The 16,750-nt window shown below is 39.6% G+C and overlaps 1 protein-coding gene across 5 annotated transcripts in view; it reads right to left on the bottom strand.

The window, feature by feature from the left end:
* The window catches only part of STAT3 (signal transducer and activator of transcription 3), a 1,961,792-nt gene that overhangs the window by 1,336,355 nt on the left and 608,687 nt on the right, over positions 1–16,750 (bottom strand). For all 5 annotated transcript variants that reach the window (XM_044054713.1, XM_044054714.1, XM_044054715.1 and 2 more), the window contains exon 4: positions 3,890–3,988. In XM_044054713.1, coding sequence (XP_043910648.1) covers positions 3,890–3,988 — 99 coding nt within the window. The remainder of the gene's footprint in view (positions 1–3,889; positions 3,989–16,750) is intronic.

The following is a 16,750-nucleotide window of genomic DNA, read 5'->3' as shown; positions in this document are numbered from 1 at the left end:
CTGATCAGTATCAGTAAGAAACTAAGGTCCCTCATAAAATCCTTCAAGGCTAACTTTGAAAGAAAAACAGCCAAGGATTTGAAAGATAACACCAAAGCCTTCTTTAGCTATGTCAAGAATCTAAGTGGCAACTCGCAGATATGCTCTGGAGTTAGTGCAAAATAGCACAAAATATACTAAACCCACTGATATTGCCAACATCCTGGCAGATAGATTCAGTGGAAACTTCACCCTCCTCTCACCCCCAAGAGGGCCCAAAACAATACCGAAAAAGTGTAGTGTCCTGGAAATCACAGATGCACAGGTGAAAACAGCCCTTTCAAAAGCCAAAAGCACAGCGTCAATGGGGCCAGATGGTGTCCCAGGCAGCGTCTTGCACGAACTACAGAACGAACTAACCCCTCACCTAAACACACTGTTCAACCTCAGCCTCTCCACAGGCTACATGCCCATAAAATGGCGCACAGTAACGGTTATTCCGCTCCACAAAGGAGGTGCCGCAACTGACCCTGGTAACTATCACCTCATAAGCCTGACTTGCCTGGTCTGCAAGGCTATGGAGCGCATCATGGAACTCATTAACAAAGACATTGGAAACTTCCAAACACTTGACCCGACCCAGTTCGGCTTTGTTAAGGGCAGATCATGCCTACTAAACCTGGTTGACTTCTTTGAGACCGTCACCAAGGCCATAGAGGAGGGGAAGGTAGTTCACACAGCCTACCTTGACCTCAACAAGGCTTTTGACACCATTCCCCACTCGGGAATTATAGAAAAACTCACCAGCCTGAAAATAAACCCCTACGTCACGAGATAGGTTACCAACTGGCTTACAGACAGAACTCACACGGTAAGAATAGCGGGCTCTAAACCAGTCACAAGTGGTGTCCCACAAGGCTCGGTCCTGGGACCCCTACTGTTCAGCATATACTTCTCAGAAGTACAGGCAAACACAGGAGGACTATGGCTAACCATGTTCGCCAATGACTGCAAACTGGGAGCCATAATTGACTCTCCGGCTGACACAGACTTTCTCCAAAAGGGCCTTACTGAGATGGACACCTGGTGTCAAAGTCATGGTATCAAGCTAAATGCCAAAACATGCATAGTCATCCCGTTTGGGAAAAACAAAACACCATGAATTCCAACATAGCAGCCCCCTTAATACAGAGGAGGTAATAAGAGATCTGGGGATCCAGGTAAATAGTAATCTCTCCTTTGACAATCATACTGCCAAAGTAGTTAGGAAATCCTTCTATGTAGCCCATCTAATTACTAAAGGGTTCACATCTAGAAATAGAGAGGTTATAGTGTCCCTCTACTCGTCACTCATCAGACCCATCATAGAATACAATGCCCCATTTGGGATGTACCTCACAAGACACTTCCAACAGCTGGAAAGACCACAAAAGTACCTCACCAGGAGGATTACTGGTCTCAAACATATATCTTATGCAGCTCGACTGGAAAAACTCCAGCTGTACTCAGTGGCACATCGCTTACTCAGAGGTGATCTCTGTCTAACTTACAAATCCATGTCCAACATGGACATGATCCATCTAAAGAAATCCAAGTCACTGCAAGCCACTCGCTCTAGTGAGCTAAACCACGCCACAACAATAAATAGAACATGCTGGAGGGATAGATTCCTGTCACAGAGACTCCCCATGCTTTGGAACAAAATTTCTAACTACATTAGGCAGAGCCCCTCACTAACACTCTTCAAGAAAAACCTTGACGAGTGGATGGGTAACAGAAAATACACCCCTGGGATCACTTCATTGGCTCTTCTTGACAGAGGCTCAGTTAATTAATCAATGGGGCGGCAAAAGCTGACACACTCTGGCTAGGCTTATAAATACCCTTGGGCAGATAGCCTAGTACCTACCTATGAACCTATATGTTTTTATATTTTCTATACACTGTAAGGTTACTTATACATACATTTTAATGACGGCTCGTACACACAGGTTTTATTAATGATGTGGTTTTACTAGCGTAGTTTTAATGTTTTATGTATGGACATCATGATTATTTATACCTTTTGGTTCAACTGATGTGATCACATGATCAGTGATTTTCATACTTAAACCTTGTTGTGGTGTTTTATTGTATGTTCAAAGAAGCGTTCTTATCACGAATGCGAAAGCACTTACAGTTTTGTTTGAGACGAATAAAAGATTGTGCCTTCACCTTGTCTTCTCAGCAGTTTGTTTTTGAAAAGGGTATTTCAGTAAAACTCTCACTATAAGTTTGTTTTTTCTCTCAAGCAGCACTCTCGAACTGAAGGAGTGATAAATGGCACAGAATTCTTGTAGATGCACTGCTCCAAGGCAGTATACACAAATAGTGTGACCATCAGTTATAGGCATCTTCTAGCTACACTTTCCACACACCTTGAAGCCAGAAGGTTTGGTTTCCTTGTGATCCTTAGACATACTCAGAATACAACAGACAACCACAACAATGACCAGAACAACAACAAACTTAACAGCATAGCGAGTTAAAAAACACTCATCACTATAATATATATCTATATCGATCTATATATTTTTTCTTTCTAAACAGGAAGAAACAACCTTAACAATTAAAGCAGAAAAGGGGAAGGGTTGGCAGTTCTCTCACTTAAATGAAGCTGCCTAGTGACAGGGAAAGGGAAAAAAACAAAGGTAGCCCTCTAATTCAAACAGGCAAAGGCAGCCCCCTAACTTAAACGAGCTGACACTTTTAAGTTAGAACAGGAAAAAATATGAGGCAATAATTCACTTGACAAACTCTCAAAATTTTAAACAAGCTTGTACATTAATAAAATTTAGCAAAAAATAGCAAAAGGAAGCCCTCTAACTAAAAACGGGCTTGAAAGGAGAGAATGTAAGCCGGGATAGGGAAGGGAACAAAGGCCTAGCGGTACAACAAAGGCCAAAAGCAAAAAGCACAACAAATACTCTAAACTAACTAAATATGTAATAAAACACTAATCGCCAAGTTTATAAACAAGCAAACAACAAAATATTCTAATAATGAATAAAGACATTTTCCCACGTAGCCAGAGCCAATATGGAAGCACCTGATCTGTTTAGTGGCAAACGAGATCTGGGGAGACTTACTAGAGCATGATGGGATAGGGGTTTCAGCCACATACTAGAGGAAGGCCTCAAGCTTTTGTATACGGCCCAGTCGGAACAGAGGATTGGCTCCGAACCCAACAAGTGAAGAATGAAGGCAAAATAGGACAACATCACATCATTAGTTAGGAAATTAAGCAGGGAGACTCACTTAGGCAAAGTAGTGCATAGCTGGTAATACTTCCGTGGTGAGAGTTGCAGCTAGAGGAATGTAACTACTTACAGAGAAGTAGTGTTGCTAGAAGGGATATGTTACCAGAGTTAGTACAAACAGACAAATTGTACAAGCAATGCTAAGTTAATAATTAGGAAGCATTTTTTTTCCTCAAAAACAATAGCGAACAGGTAGGAACAGGTTACCAGAGGGGGAAAAAGTGAACTGTAAGACCAAAGACAACTATTGCAGGCACCTTTTGAAGTTAACAGACAAAAAGGAAAGACAATGGTAGGACAGTTAAAAAACGCTAGTTGAATAAAACGGCAGACCGGACAGCCCTTTTATCCTGCCACAATGTTTAACAAAGAATTACACCAAGAATAAACAAAGCCCAAAAAACCTATGAGTGATTATTTTTATGCATGCTTTTGCTTTAAAAATGTAAACAAAAAAAAAATCAAACCTACTGCACTGAAAACTATTTTTTTTCTAAGAGTCCCCAGTATATAGAAGCTTTCAATTATCTTTTGTTCAAAGTCCATTCTGTATGCATACACCAATATTAAGAGTTAAAAAAAAAAAAAAAAAAAAAGTAAGGATGAGATACCTCAGCAGCAACAGCAGCAGTAGTAAGAAGTCGATTTTCCTCCCAAAGGCACCGAGCAATAATCCTTGCTATTTCCATTGGCTTCTCGAGGTACTTGCTCTGCAACACAACAAATAACGGTGCAATCTTCAATAACAATGATATTTAACTGTAGCATTACACTTAAAACTGAATAAAAAAACATGGATTTTCTATGAAGAGAAACAAGACATGGTGCACAGTCTACTCATTATTTACAGGATATGCTGCAGGTCCTTACACTTACCAGCGCTTCCTCCTAGCCCCCTCCTGATCCTGTAAGGATATAGCCTTATGCCTGTTCCCATGCATTCCTGAGTTCAGTCCATGCTTCTGACCCTATCACAAAAGCTGTTATGATCAGCTGCCACTGCTTCTCTTAAATAATTCATGCATCACCAATAACCACCTATTTTGTAATCTCAGATTACATCCTCTTGCTTTCCTACATTTGTTTTTCAAATGTGGTACCCATATGTTCCATCCCTCTGACTATTTTCCCTCAAAACTATATCCAAGCTCTTTTTGATTCAGTATGACTTCTGGAACAGACCACACACCTCTGCTGCACTCTACTGAAATGTCTTCATCCGGTGTCATTTAGTAAATGAGATCTCCAGAACTGAATAAAGCATTTTACATTGGGGGGGGGGGGGGTAAGGATTATACATAACAACGAAAGCCAATACTGTCTCATTTTTCTACTGGTGATGCCTCTTCACTTGCTATAAATGCCTGTCTTACTAACTGCCCTTCCTTGCTAATGTTTCACACTGCTTGCTTACCTTTAAAGTCACCTGATAGGATTACTTCAGGTACTTTTTTTCATTGCTAATACTGTTTCCACATTTGTACACCTGAATTTCAACCGCTATGTTTAAAATTTAGACCATTTTTGTAGACTTGCAAAAATTTTTCTCTCATTAGCTTTGGCCTAATCATTCTGCACATCCACAAGAATGGTGAAAATGTCACCCCAGTACCAACAGTATACCCTATGCTTTTGTCTGGATGAGTTACAAATGGGGAGACAAAAGTTGGATCTAGCTAATGTTCTAAATATGGAAACTATGACCAACATTCAGACCCTTAAAGTCATGAGCAAATGATTTTAGGCCTAGCAAAAGTAGGCCAACTGAAGATTATGCAGTCCTATTGGGTGATGTACAAAAATAAATTAATTTTAAACATGCTTTTCTAAAACGAACATAAAATTGCTGTGCAAATATGCACCTGTGAACAATCATATTTCTTTGCTCTGTGAGCCTGAATCGTGGCTGAAAAGGGTCAGATGGGCAGCTTACTTAACTGTTTATCAAACAGCAATAAATAATACGTACATAAATACAAGCCACAGTACTTCCAGCAATCACATATGCTTTGATGATGCAAATTGCAAAATGGAAGAACTGTGCAATTTATCCTCTCATTTCGCATCTGCTATAATTAAATGCCAATAAAACGTACGAAGTTTAAAAATTAAAAGCATACATTTTGTAGCCTTGATCAACATTATGTTTCCATGATACAAAAGGAGAGTTTCAACAGAATAGGCAGTTGGTCAGGATAGATTTACACCTGACAAAATCAGATTCGGCTTTCAGTGGTTTGAAATTGCGAAAGCATTAACTTTTTGCATCTCTTACACCAATAAGAACTACAAGTAGAAAAACATAGTTTTATCTGAAGCAGTTTCAAAAAATGTATTTTTCAACCCAAAGACCTACCTACTTAGGCACAAATCACACTCAACCAAAACCTCTATCTACAAGTATATCTGTACCAAAAAATACTTCTCCATAGAAACCTTTAACACCCTCTTAAAACATCACAACTGGTCTCCCTTAAAACAGCTTCCCCTCGATGAGGCAGTAGTCTACTTCAACAACTCTTTCTTAAACATCTTACACTCAATAGCCTGTCAGAAAAATACAATGCACATCCACACCAGCTCACTGGCTAACTAAAGACACCATAAACATAATGAAACAAAGAGATAGACCATGGCTATCTATCTTCTAGAATCCAAGCCTCCCTCCACAACTACTGCCAACTACAGTGGCTATAAAAAGTGTACACACCCCTGTTAAAATGCCAGGTTTTTATGATATAAAAAATGAGACCAGAATAAATAATTTCAAAACTTTTTCCCACCTTTAATGTGACCTAACCTGTACAATTCAATTGAAAAACAAACAAATCTGTTGGGGAAAAATGCAAAAAATAAAAAACGTACAATAAAGCTGGTTGCATAAGTGTGCACACCCTTAAACTAATACTTTGCTGAAGCACCTTTTGATTTAATTACAGCATTCAGTCTTCTTGGGTACACACCTGCTATTAATTAAAGAGACTCTGATTAACCCAAATAAAGTTGAGCTGTCCTAGTAGAATTTTCCTGACATTTACTCAGTTGCCTGCTACAGCAAAAGTCATGGTTCGCAGAGAGCTTACAAAGCATCAAAGTGATCTCATTGTTGAAAGGTATCAGTCAGGAGAAGGGTACAAAACAATTTCCACAGCATTGGATATACCATAGAGCACAGTGAAGACCGTCATCAAAAAGTGGAGAAAATATGGGATAACAGTGACGTTGCAAAGAACTGGACACCCCTCCAAAAACTGATGAAAAGACAAGATGGAAACTGGTCAGGGAGGCTGCCAAGAGACCTACAGCAACACTGAAGTAACTGCAGGAATTTCTGGCAAGTACTGGTTGTGTACTACATGTGACAACAATCTCCCACATTCTCCATATGTCTGGACTGTGGGGTAAGGTTGCAAGATAAAGCCTTTTCTTACACAGAAAAACATCCAGGCCCGGCTAAAATTTGCAAAACAATACATCAAGTCTCCCAAAAACATTTATTTTATTTATTTTATTTTACAGTTTGTTTACTGGGATAGTCCATTGGGCCAAGAAGAGCCCATTTTCAATGGAGTCCCGGAGAGAAATCCTCCACGAACAACAATATAATATGAAGACAATGCATTTACATTTATCTAATACTACTGAAAAATGATAGTAACACACAACATGACAAAAAATCCACAACTGCAGTGAAAATACAGTCAGAAAAGCAAAAGGTAAAATTAAACATACATACACACACACACGTCAATTAAAATGAGAAAAAGCCATTAGTACATATTCCTGTTAGATTTGTTACAATGTGAAATAACACAGGGTTGACATTACAGTTTTACATAAAATCTTAGAGTTAAAGTAGGACAGAGGGATAAGATGTATTAATTGTTGAATGTAAGAAGGGTGGGATAATAAGAAAAAAAAGTAGAGTAGGAGTAAATGAGAAAAATAAAGATGGTAGTAGTCAGAGAAGCTCAGTATGATGAAGAGAAGAGAGAAGTAAAGGAGTGGGAGAAATGGGGAAAAAAAGAGGTGAGTTATGGGGGATGAGTGCAAAAACATTCCCAGAGGGTTTTGAGATGGGAATGAAGCAGGATCTTAAAGGTAGCGTGGTTGTCTGTAGTACGAATAAGAGGTGGCAGGGAGTTTCAGAGGCAATCTAGGGAAAAGGATAGTAGGTGTTTGCCTTGAGGACAAGCAGGCTTGTGCAGTTCAAGCAAATTCTGGTTATTGGATCTTAGAAGTCTGTTGGGTAGGTGCATTTTGAAGGAGGATGCAAGGGAAGGGCAGACGGAGGGATTAAAGATGAGTTTATGGGCATTAGTAAGTTGAATGTAGGTAAGACGGTTGGGAAGTTCGAGCCAATTTAGTGCAGGGCATTGCAGTGGTGGGAGGAGGATTTATAGCCGGTAGCAAACTTAGAAATTTTATTATAACAGGAGGACAGCTTTGTTTTTAGAGAAGATTGAAGGTTGGTAAGAAGTGGGGCACCATATAGGAGAGAAGGAATAAACATGTGGGAGAATGTGTTATGGTATGATGAGACGAAGGTTGAACTTTTTGGGCACAATTCCAAAAGGTACATTTGGCTCAAAAACAACACTTCGCATCACCAAAAGAACACCACCCTTACAGTGAAGAATGGTGGTGGCAGTATCATGTTTTGGGGTTGCTTTTCTTCAGCTGGAACTGGGGCTTTAGTCAAGGTGGAGGGAATTATGAACAATTCCAAATAACCAGTCACTTTTGGCCCAAAACCTTCAGGCGTCTTCTAGAAAGCTGAAAAGGAAGAGGAATTTCACCTTTCAAGATGACAATGACCCCAAGCATACATCCAAATAAACAAAAGAATGGCTTCATCAGAAGAAGACAATGACCCCAAGCATACAACCAAATCAACAAAAGAATGGCTTCACCAGATAAAAATTAAGGTTTTGGAATGGCCCAGCCAGAGCCCAGACCTAAATCCAATAGAAAATCTGTGGGGTGACCTGAAGAGGGCTGTGCACAAGAGATGCTCTCGCAATCTGACAGATCTGGAGTGCTTTTGCAAGGAAGAGTGGACAAATACTGCCAAGTCAAGATGTGCCATGCTGATAGACATCCTACCCAAGAAGACTGAATGCTGTAATTAAATCAAAAGGTGCTTCAAAACAAGTTGTGTGCACACTTATGCAACCAGCTTATTGTACACTTTTTATTTTTTATATTTTTTCCCCTAAGATTTGTTTGTTTTCAATTGAATTGTACAGGTTATAGGTCACATTAAAGGTGGGAAATTTTTGAAATGATTTATTGTGGTCTCATTTTTTTATATAACAAAAACCTGGCATTTTAACAGGGGTATTTACACTTTTTATATCCACTGTATGTAACTTAGCCAAAAGTCAAATTCGAGCAGACAAAAAATCCTACTACACCCTGATCCAATAAAAACATAAAAATAACCCACAGAAGTTCTGGCAGTCCATTAAACAACTCTGAAATCCTGGTCGATCCACTCACCAACCAACCTTAATTCCAATATAAGCACAGCAGCCCAATTCAACTTACATTTCATAAACTCCATTCTGACCTTAATAAACATCAGTACCCATACCCTCTAAAGTACAGTTGTGTACACTTACCATAAATGTAAATGTTCGAGTGTATTCACTGTTGCAGTCAATACATTTGGGTTATCTGCTTGCAGGTAGCCCTCAGTCAGTATGATTATCAAAGTCTTGGGTCCTGCATCGGTTGCCGTCTCATCTTCCATGATGTCAGGTAGTCAGGGGTATAAAGCATGCAGCTGACGCCATTACATCAGTTTTTCTTGCCCCAGATGTCAGGTGCCCCCATAATGGGAAGCAATTATATACAAGGTTACACCTCCAACAAAAAGCAAATACACCAGAAAGCTTTAAGTATAGTAAGCAAAAAGAGAGGTATAGACAATAGCAGGGAGGGTAACTAGGACTGCAACAGTGAATACACTCTAACATCTACATTTATGGGAAGTGTACACAACTGTACTATGTTCTTCGTGTTTCACTGTTGCAGTCATTACATTTGGATAGATTCCCAACGCTAAGGAAGGGAGGAAGCAATTAGAGAGCATTAGGACCAGCTATTAGGCCCTGCAGGACTGCAGTGGCAGAACCAGCTCTGGATTTAGAAAAAAATTGGCAAATGGTAATGCTTGGTGAAGGTACGTACAGAACTCCAGGTAGCAGCTTCTAGGATGTCCCTGGTAGGGACACCTCTGAGAAAGGCTGTAGAGGTAGAAGCAACCCTGGTGGAATGTGGTCCTATCCCCTGTGGGGTAGGTTTTCCATGATGCTTATAGCAGAAATGAATGCAATGGCCTATCCACTTAGAAATGGTTTGCTTTGAAATGGCCTTCCCCTCTGCCCCTGCAACAAAGGCAACCAATAGTTGTTCAGATTTCCTGAGAGGCTTAGTCCTGTCCAAGTAAAATCTAAGTTGTCTGTGCACGTCCAAGGAGTGCAGTATTCGTTTCCCTTTGTTCTGTGGATTAGAAAAGAAGGTTGGCAAATTAATGGACTGATTAAGGGCCACACTGGATACCACCTTCGGCATAAAGGAAGGATTGGTCCTGAGGGACACCCTGTCCGCATGAAAGATGATGAAAGGCTCCACTGCCATGAGGGCCTGTAATTCAGACACCCTTTCTTGCTGAAGTGATGGCTAGAAGGAAGGCTGTTTTCCAAGAAAGGAATTTCAACTCTGCATTTGCAGCTGGCTCAAAGGGAGGTAAAGTGAGCTTTTCCAATACAAAGTTAAGGTCCCAGGCTGGAGTAGGGGCTCTCCTGGGTGGTCTTAAGTTCTTGGCCCCTCTGAGTAATTGCTTCAGCAGTGGATGAGAGAAGAGGGATGGCTCTGTATTATAATGTGCTGAAATGGCCGAGGCATGAATTTTAATGGAAGAAAAGGAAAGGCCCCTGTGCAGCATCTCAGTTAACTCATTCACACCGGAGCAGCTCAGAAAAAGCTGCCTGCTTAATTCCACCATAGGAACAACAGTGCAGCCTGAGCTCATTTTCAGAAAATCCATTTGTAATACTATACAGAAAACAAATGTTCATAACTCTTTAACTATAAGAGCTACACTAAAAATGTAAACGCGAAAGTTGTTCAGCAGACACTGACCTTTCCAACAGTGTAGATGTTGATAGTGCATATCAAAGTCATTATTAAATATTTGGCAAGGAATGCTGATATTGTGCATATTTTTTACCTTTTTGGAAAAGCAAAGCACAATATCTTGGTCTATGTACCATGCAGACCCATACAATTTGAATTTAATTTGTTAGTATGAATGTCAGCTCTAAAATGATACCTTAACCATTAATGTGTGACGCTCCTTTCATGAGATATTCACAGAAATATGATTAGTATATTATTTCTCATAATTGATAAATAAACAAAGCATAATATCTCATCAACTGTAACAGACAGAGCCTACATATCAGTGTAGAAGTTGTGCATCTGAATGTCAGCTTCAAAATGATGTATAATTTGTGTGATTACCATGCTCCCTCGCAAAGATATGGGCATAATAATGAGAAGTATTGTAAATGTATAATTTTCATATTCGTACAAGACTAAACAAACTGTGATATCTGTGCGTGTGTACAGTGCACAGACACAGTTCCTTTACCATGTTGTAAGGAGTAACACTGTCTTCAAAATGAGGTATTACTTCACACAATGAGATGCTCCCTTGCAAAGTTATTTACCAAAATATGAAAAAAAATCATAATTTCCATAACCTAAGTCCGAAACAAACTTTGATATCTGCCTATGGGTACAACATACAGGCACCATTCTTTTACCATGTTAGAACTATAAATAATATTTTCAAAATTAGGTATTACTTAGCACATTCAGATGCTCCCTTGCAAAGTTATTTAACAAAATATGAAAAAAAATCATAATTTCCATAACCTAAAGTCCGAAACAAACTTTCATATATGCACGTGTCAAACATACAGGCACAATTATTTTACCATGTTGGAACCAGCAATACTTTCTTCAAAATGAGATATTACTTGGCACATTCAGATGCTCCCTTGCAAAGTTATTTATCAAAATATGAAAAAAAATCATAATTTCCATAACCTAAGTTCGAAACAAACTTTATCTGCACGTGTCCAACATACAGGCACAATTCTTTTACCATGTTGGAACCAGCAATAATGTCTTCAAAATGAGGTATTACTTGGCACATTCAGATGCTCCCTTGCAAAGTTGTTTACCAAAATATGAAAAAAAAAATCATAATTTCCATAACCTAAGTCTGAAACAAACTTTGATATCTGCATACGAGTACAACATTCTTTTACCATGTCAGAACTATCAATACTGTTTCTTTTTCCTTCCCCATTTTACTGCTTCAAAGTTCCTAAAGATGACATGTTTGATCTTCGTAATACAAAATGGGTATGCTGCACTGAGCTGAAAAAGGGAACCTAAAGGCTCAAATCATAAAACGTAGAGAAAGAATGCTACACAAGTTCACCGTAAAGGAAGTTTCTGTGCAAGATTAATGTTTCAAAATGAGGTATTACTTAGCATACTGACATGCTCCCTTGCAAAGTTATTTACCAAAATATGAAAAGAAATCATAATTTTCATAACCTTAGTCCTAAACTTTGATATCTGTATATATGTACAGCATACAGACATAGTTATTTTATCATGTTGTAAAATGAGATATCGCTTGGCACAGTTACATTTATTTATTTATTTATTTTATTTTACATTTGTTGACCGGGCTAGTCTAGCTGGATATATGTCCATTTTCAGTAGAGGCCCGGGGAGAAAAGCTCCACACATAACATAAGCAAGATAGATAGTCATATTGTTAATAAAGACATTTCACAAAAAAATATATACATTTAGATCAACTACTAATCAAAAATCAGCATACATTAAAGGAACTCAAATATTTAGATTCATACAAATGTTCTGTCGATTTCAAAGCAAGTTTACCTAAAACATAAGGTTTTGCAGTTAGGCAACAGCCAAGAAGATTACATTAGAAGCGAGAAGTAGAAGGAGTATGAAGGAAAGAAAAGAAATGACACAGGCCAGAGTAATAAGTAGGAGAGGAGAAGGAAAAAAAGACAGTCAAGACAAGGTGGGAAGAGATGGTAGATGTAGGTCAGAGCATAAGAGGACAAAAGAGAAGGGAAGCAGGGTAGATGTTAGATTTCAGGAAAAAAAAAGGGTAAAGGTTAGGAGAGAGTAAAGAGAGGGAGGTTAGCCTGGAGTATTCAAGAACAGAGCCAGTGGGTTGGAAAGCTAGCCTGGAGTACTACAAGAACAGAGCCAGTGGTTTTGGAAATGTAGTTTGATTTGTTGTTTGAAGAGAGGCAGGGATGAGATTAGTGTTAACTCTTTAGGCAGCAAATTCCATACTCTGCCTACAGTATTGGTGAAGAGAGAGTCACCAGCTATGTTGTGGGCCTTTATGGGTTTGGTCATAAGTTTACAGGAGGAACGAAGAGAGGTGAGATTGTTATAGTGGAATAGAAGATGTGAAAGTATAGGGGTATTACAAGGTTGGTACAGTATTTTGTGGGCAATTGTAAGTTGTGAAATATTAAGAAGGTTTTGTAGTTCCAGCCAGCCTAACTGTTTCAAATTGAGGCAGTGATGTGTTCTAAAAGGGTTACCAGTGGCGGGCAATGTTATTATAGCAAGTTGCTAGTTTGTTTAGGTTAGTTTTTTTAAGGTTGGTGAAAATAGGAGAGGCATAGAAGAGAGTAGATATAAGATGGGAGTGAGCAATAGTAGCTCTAGTTGATGGGGTAAGAAATGGTTTTATACGGTATAATGATCCAATTTTTCTGTTAACAGTTTTGATGGTGTTGTTGATGTGATGGTCAAAAGAGAGATTGTTATCAATGGTAACACCAAGTAGTTTTGTCGTGGATTCAGGAGAGATGATTGTTTTGTTGTTAGAGTAGATAGAGAAGTTAAGTGAAGAGGTACGAGTGGTGGGGGTGAAGAGGAGAAGTTTGGTTTTTTTGGCATTGAGAAGTAGATACCGTCTAGTAAACCATGTTTCTACAGTGTTGAAGGTAGTTTGAGTTAGAGTGGTTAGATCCGAGGAGGTGGATGCTGAACAAATGATAGTAGAGTCGTCTGCATATTGGATGCAGGTAGCTTGAGGAATTACAGAGTGGAGATCATTAATAAAGAGAGAAGAGTAGAGGACCAAGGATAGAGCCTTGAGGGACACCAATTGCAATGGGAAGTAAGGAGGAGATATGGTTTTCCCAAAGAACGGCTTGTTGTCTGTTACTGAGGTATGAGGTAAACCAGTTGATGGCAAGGCTGTCAAATGAGAGGGATTTGAGAATGCTAATTAGAGAAGAGTGGTTGACCATGTCAAAAGCTTTAGAGAGGTCAATGAATAGGGCAGAAGAGAGAAGGTTCATGTTGCGATTGCTGTTAATGGTATCTACAAAGGAAAGGAGGGCAGTGGTAGTACTATGGTGGGGTCTAAAGCCATGTTGACAGTGAGCTAAAATATTGTGGAGGGATAGGTACTGTACCAGTTGCTGGTGTATGCATTTCTTCATAATTTTTGCTAATGGAGAGAGAAGAGCAATAGGTCTAAAGTTGGAATAGTCAATAGAGTTTCCTCCTTTATGTAGTGGGATAATATGAGAGATTTTCCAGATATGAGGGATGGTTCCTTCTTGGATGGTTCTATTTATAAGTAAGGATATTGGGTAAGCAATTTCTTTGGCTGCTTTTTGTAAGAAAAGGGGAGGGAGCTTGTCAGCAGAGGGAGTACAAGGTTTGAGTTTGAGAAGTAGTTTGAAGATGGTAGAAGTAGAGATGGGTTGTAAAGAGAAGCTACAGTTAGAGTTTAAGAGATTGTTAGGAGGATAAAAATTATTAGTATTTAATTGTCTAGCGAGAGATTGAATAGTATCAGAGAAGAATGAGTTAAAAGTATTTGCAGTTTGAAGAGGGGTGTCAGGGTTGGCATTTAGTGGGAGGGAGTTTTAGCAGTACCTGGAGAAAGTAGTCTATTGATAGAAGACCAGAATTGTTTGGGTTTATTTAGGTTAGTTTCTTGTAGGTTGCAGTAGAACTTTCTTTAATCAGTGAGGATGGCTTTTTTGGTAAGATTTCTAAGTTGCTGAAAGTGATGAAAATCAGAGCTGATTCTATGGGACCTCCATTTGTTCCAGATCTTATTTTTGGAGAGAATTAGTTTTCTAGTTTCATTTGAGAGCCAAGGGGCTGTATTAGATTTCATTCTAATAGTGCGTTCGGGAGCATGATTGTCTAGAATAGAAAGGAAAGTAGAATTAAAGAATAATACTGCTTCATTTAGTGGAAGAGTCTTTAAAGGGTTCCAGTTGCAAGTTCTGAGTTCGTTCTGAAATAGGTCGGTTTTAAAGTGTTTAGTGGAACGTATTTTTCTTATATTGAGGGGGGGAAGATAATCAGTCTTCTCTCTTGCAATGTATGTTAAACAGTGATCACTGAGGTCATCAGGCAGGGTCCCAGCATTATATGTGACATTACATTTGTTTATCAGAATCCAGTCTAATATAGTCTGTTTTTTGTTTAACTTATTAACTCTTGTTGTGGATGTAATGGTTTGGGTGAAACCGTTTAGGTTAATGTGTGAGATGGGATTTTCGGAATTAATGGTATTCCAGTCAATATTTAGGTCGCCAAGAATGATAGTTTCTTGGGGGTAGTAGTTGGAAACCCAATTGAGAAAGTCTTCTACAAGTCTTCTACATTGCTCCCTGGCAAAGTTATTTGGTGTAGCCAACATATTGCTGAATGGGTACATGTAAAGAAAAAAGCAAGGTAAGGACCACCACTCCACTAATGAACCCAGGACAGGCATGGGACTTCAGTGACAGGCAAGGCCATCTCATTTGTCCGAAAGCTGTGCTGGCTGCCCACTCAGACAGCTGATACCACTGTAGTCTCACGAACTCCTTCAGTGTCAGCAGTCTGCTGTACCTATATGCCTTTTCTCTTTACATGTGTCCATTCAGCAATGGACCTAAGGGATCAGGTTCTGTATTAGTATGCCCTTCCTGTCATCTAAACTCTACACATGCCTGATCAAAGCAGACTTAAAAAAGAAGTATTGCAGGATGGTCACTGACATATTAGATTGTACATGGTAACACTCTCAAACAGTTGTTCTTTCTCAGCATCCTCACCAGCTCCTTACCACAGTTATTTGCCAAACTGAGATAAATATATTTTACACAACACTTTTCATAATAGAGTTTTATTTACTATAATGGTACTACTTGGTCATGGGTGTTTTCCATTCTTCTCACAAGCTGCATGTTACCAATCCTGCATAGATCTCACAAGCTGCATGTTACCAATCCTGCATAGATCTCCTCACGCCATTGTGGAGGTCGGTCAAGAACAACGCAATGCCCTCCTCAGTTAGGTGAATGCCATCCCTTCTGAACAGGTGAATATCTTCCACAGTGATGCTATCATGGTAGATCCTAGATCCACCGACCCTGTGCATCAAGCTATGCATGAACCCATTCTATAAACGTCTGGTCTTTTGAGCTGCCCATTGACAGTTTGCTGTTTTCCATACCTGTCGAAGAATTGTATCAGACCACACAAAATGACAACGTGGCCACCAAGACTTCAGGTGTTCAAAAATTGCTGTGATTTGAAACCATAGCCTTCCGAGTGGTTGACAGATGACATCATTCCCTCCAAGGTGCAGCACAAGAATGTCGGGCTCAGGGTAGATGGAACACTTCTCTTCAAAGAACTGCAGTACTCCGCTCCAAGGAAATACCTCTACTTGCAATCCAGTACATCTTCACACTGGATGTGGGAAAGCTCAAGTTGTACCGGGTTTCAGTTTCGGAGGCATGGCTAGCAGCCCAGTGACTGTAGGAATGGCCACATACCCACAGTCTCACTTGTCATTCTTCTGGTCGTGAAGCCATGTCAGTGGCAGAAGGTGGGTAAACCTGCAAGGGAAAGAAAATGCAGACTACTACTGATGTTTGACAGATGTATTGGAAGACTACATATATATGTATATTATATGCATTACCTGGTTAGCCCATCCAAATCTTCCATCCTAGCCACACGGGCAGTATTCTTTGCATTAGGTACATAAGTGGTGAGGATGCTGCAGAGGTACATACCTACTACCCGTGAAAACACCAAATTACACACAATGGCTGACAGGGGGGCACAGAAAGGGCACATGTAAATGAAAAAAAAGCAGGGTAAGAACCTCCACTCCACTAATATGCCGAGGACAGGCATGGGGCTTCAGGTCGTGGGTGTCTGAAGTGTCCCATACCTGTGCTGGATACCACTCAAGACTGCTGGTAGCAGCAATGACTCCCGATTGCATGCAGTGCCAGCACTCTGCCTTACCTCTGCCTTTTCCAGTTACATGTGCCCATTCAGCAATGGACCTAAGGGATGAG

Source organism: Protopterus annectens, chromosome 13.part0, assembly GCF_019279795.1.
Source record: "Protopterus annectens isolate FY-2018-M chromosome 13.part0, PAN1.0, whole genome shotgun sequence".
NCBI lineage: Eukaryota > Metazoa > Chordata > Ceratodontiformes > Protopteridae > Protopterus > Protopterus annectens.
This window is presented reverse-complemented; position numbering and strand designations above follow the sequence as displayed.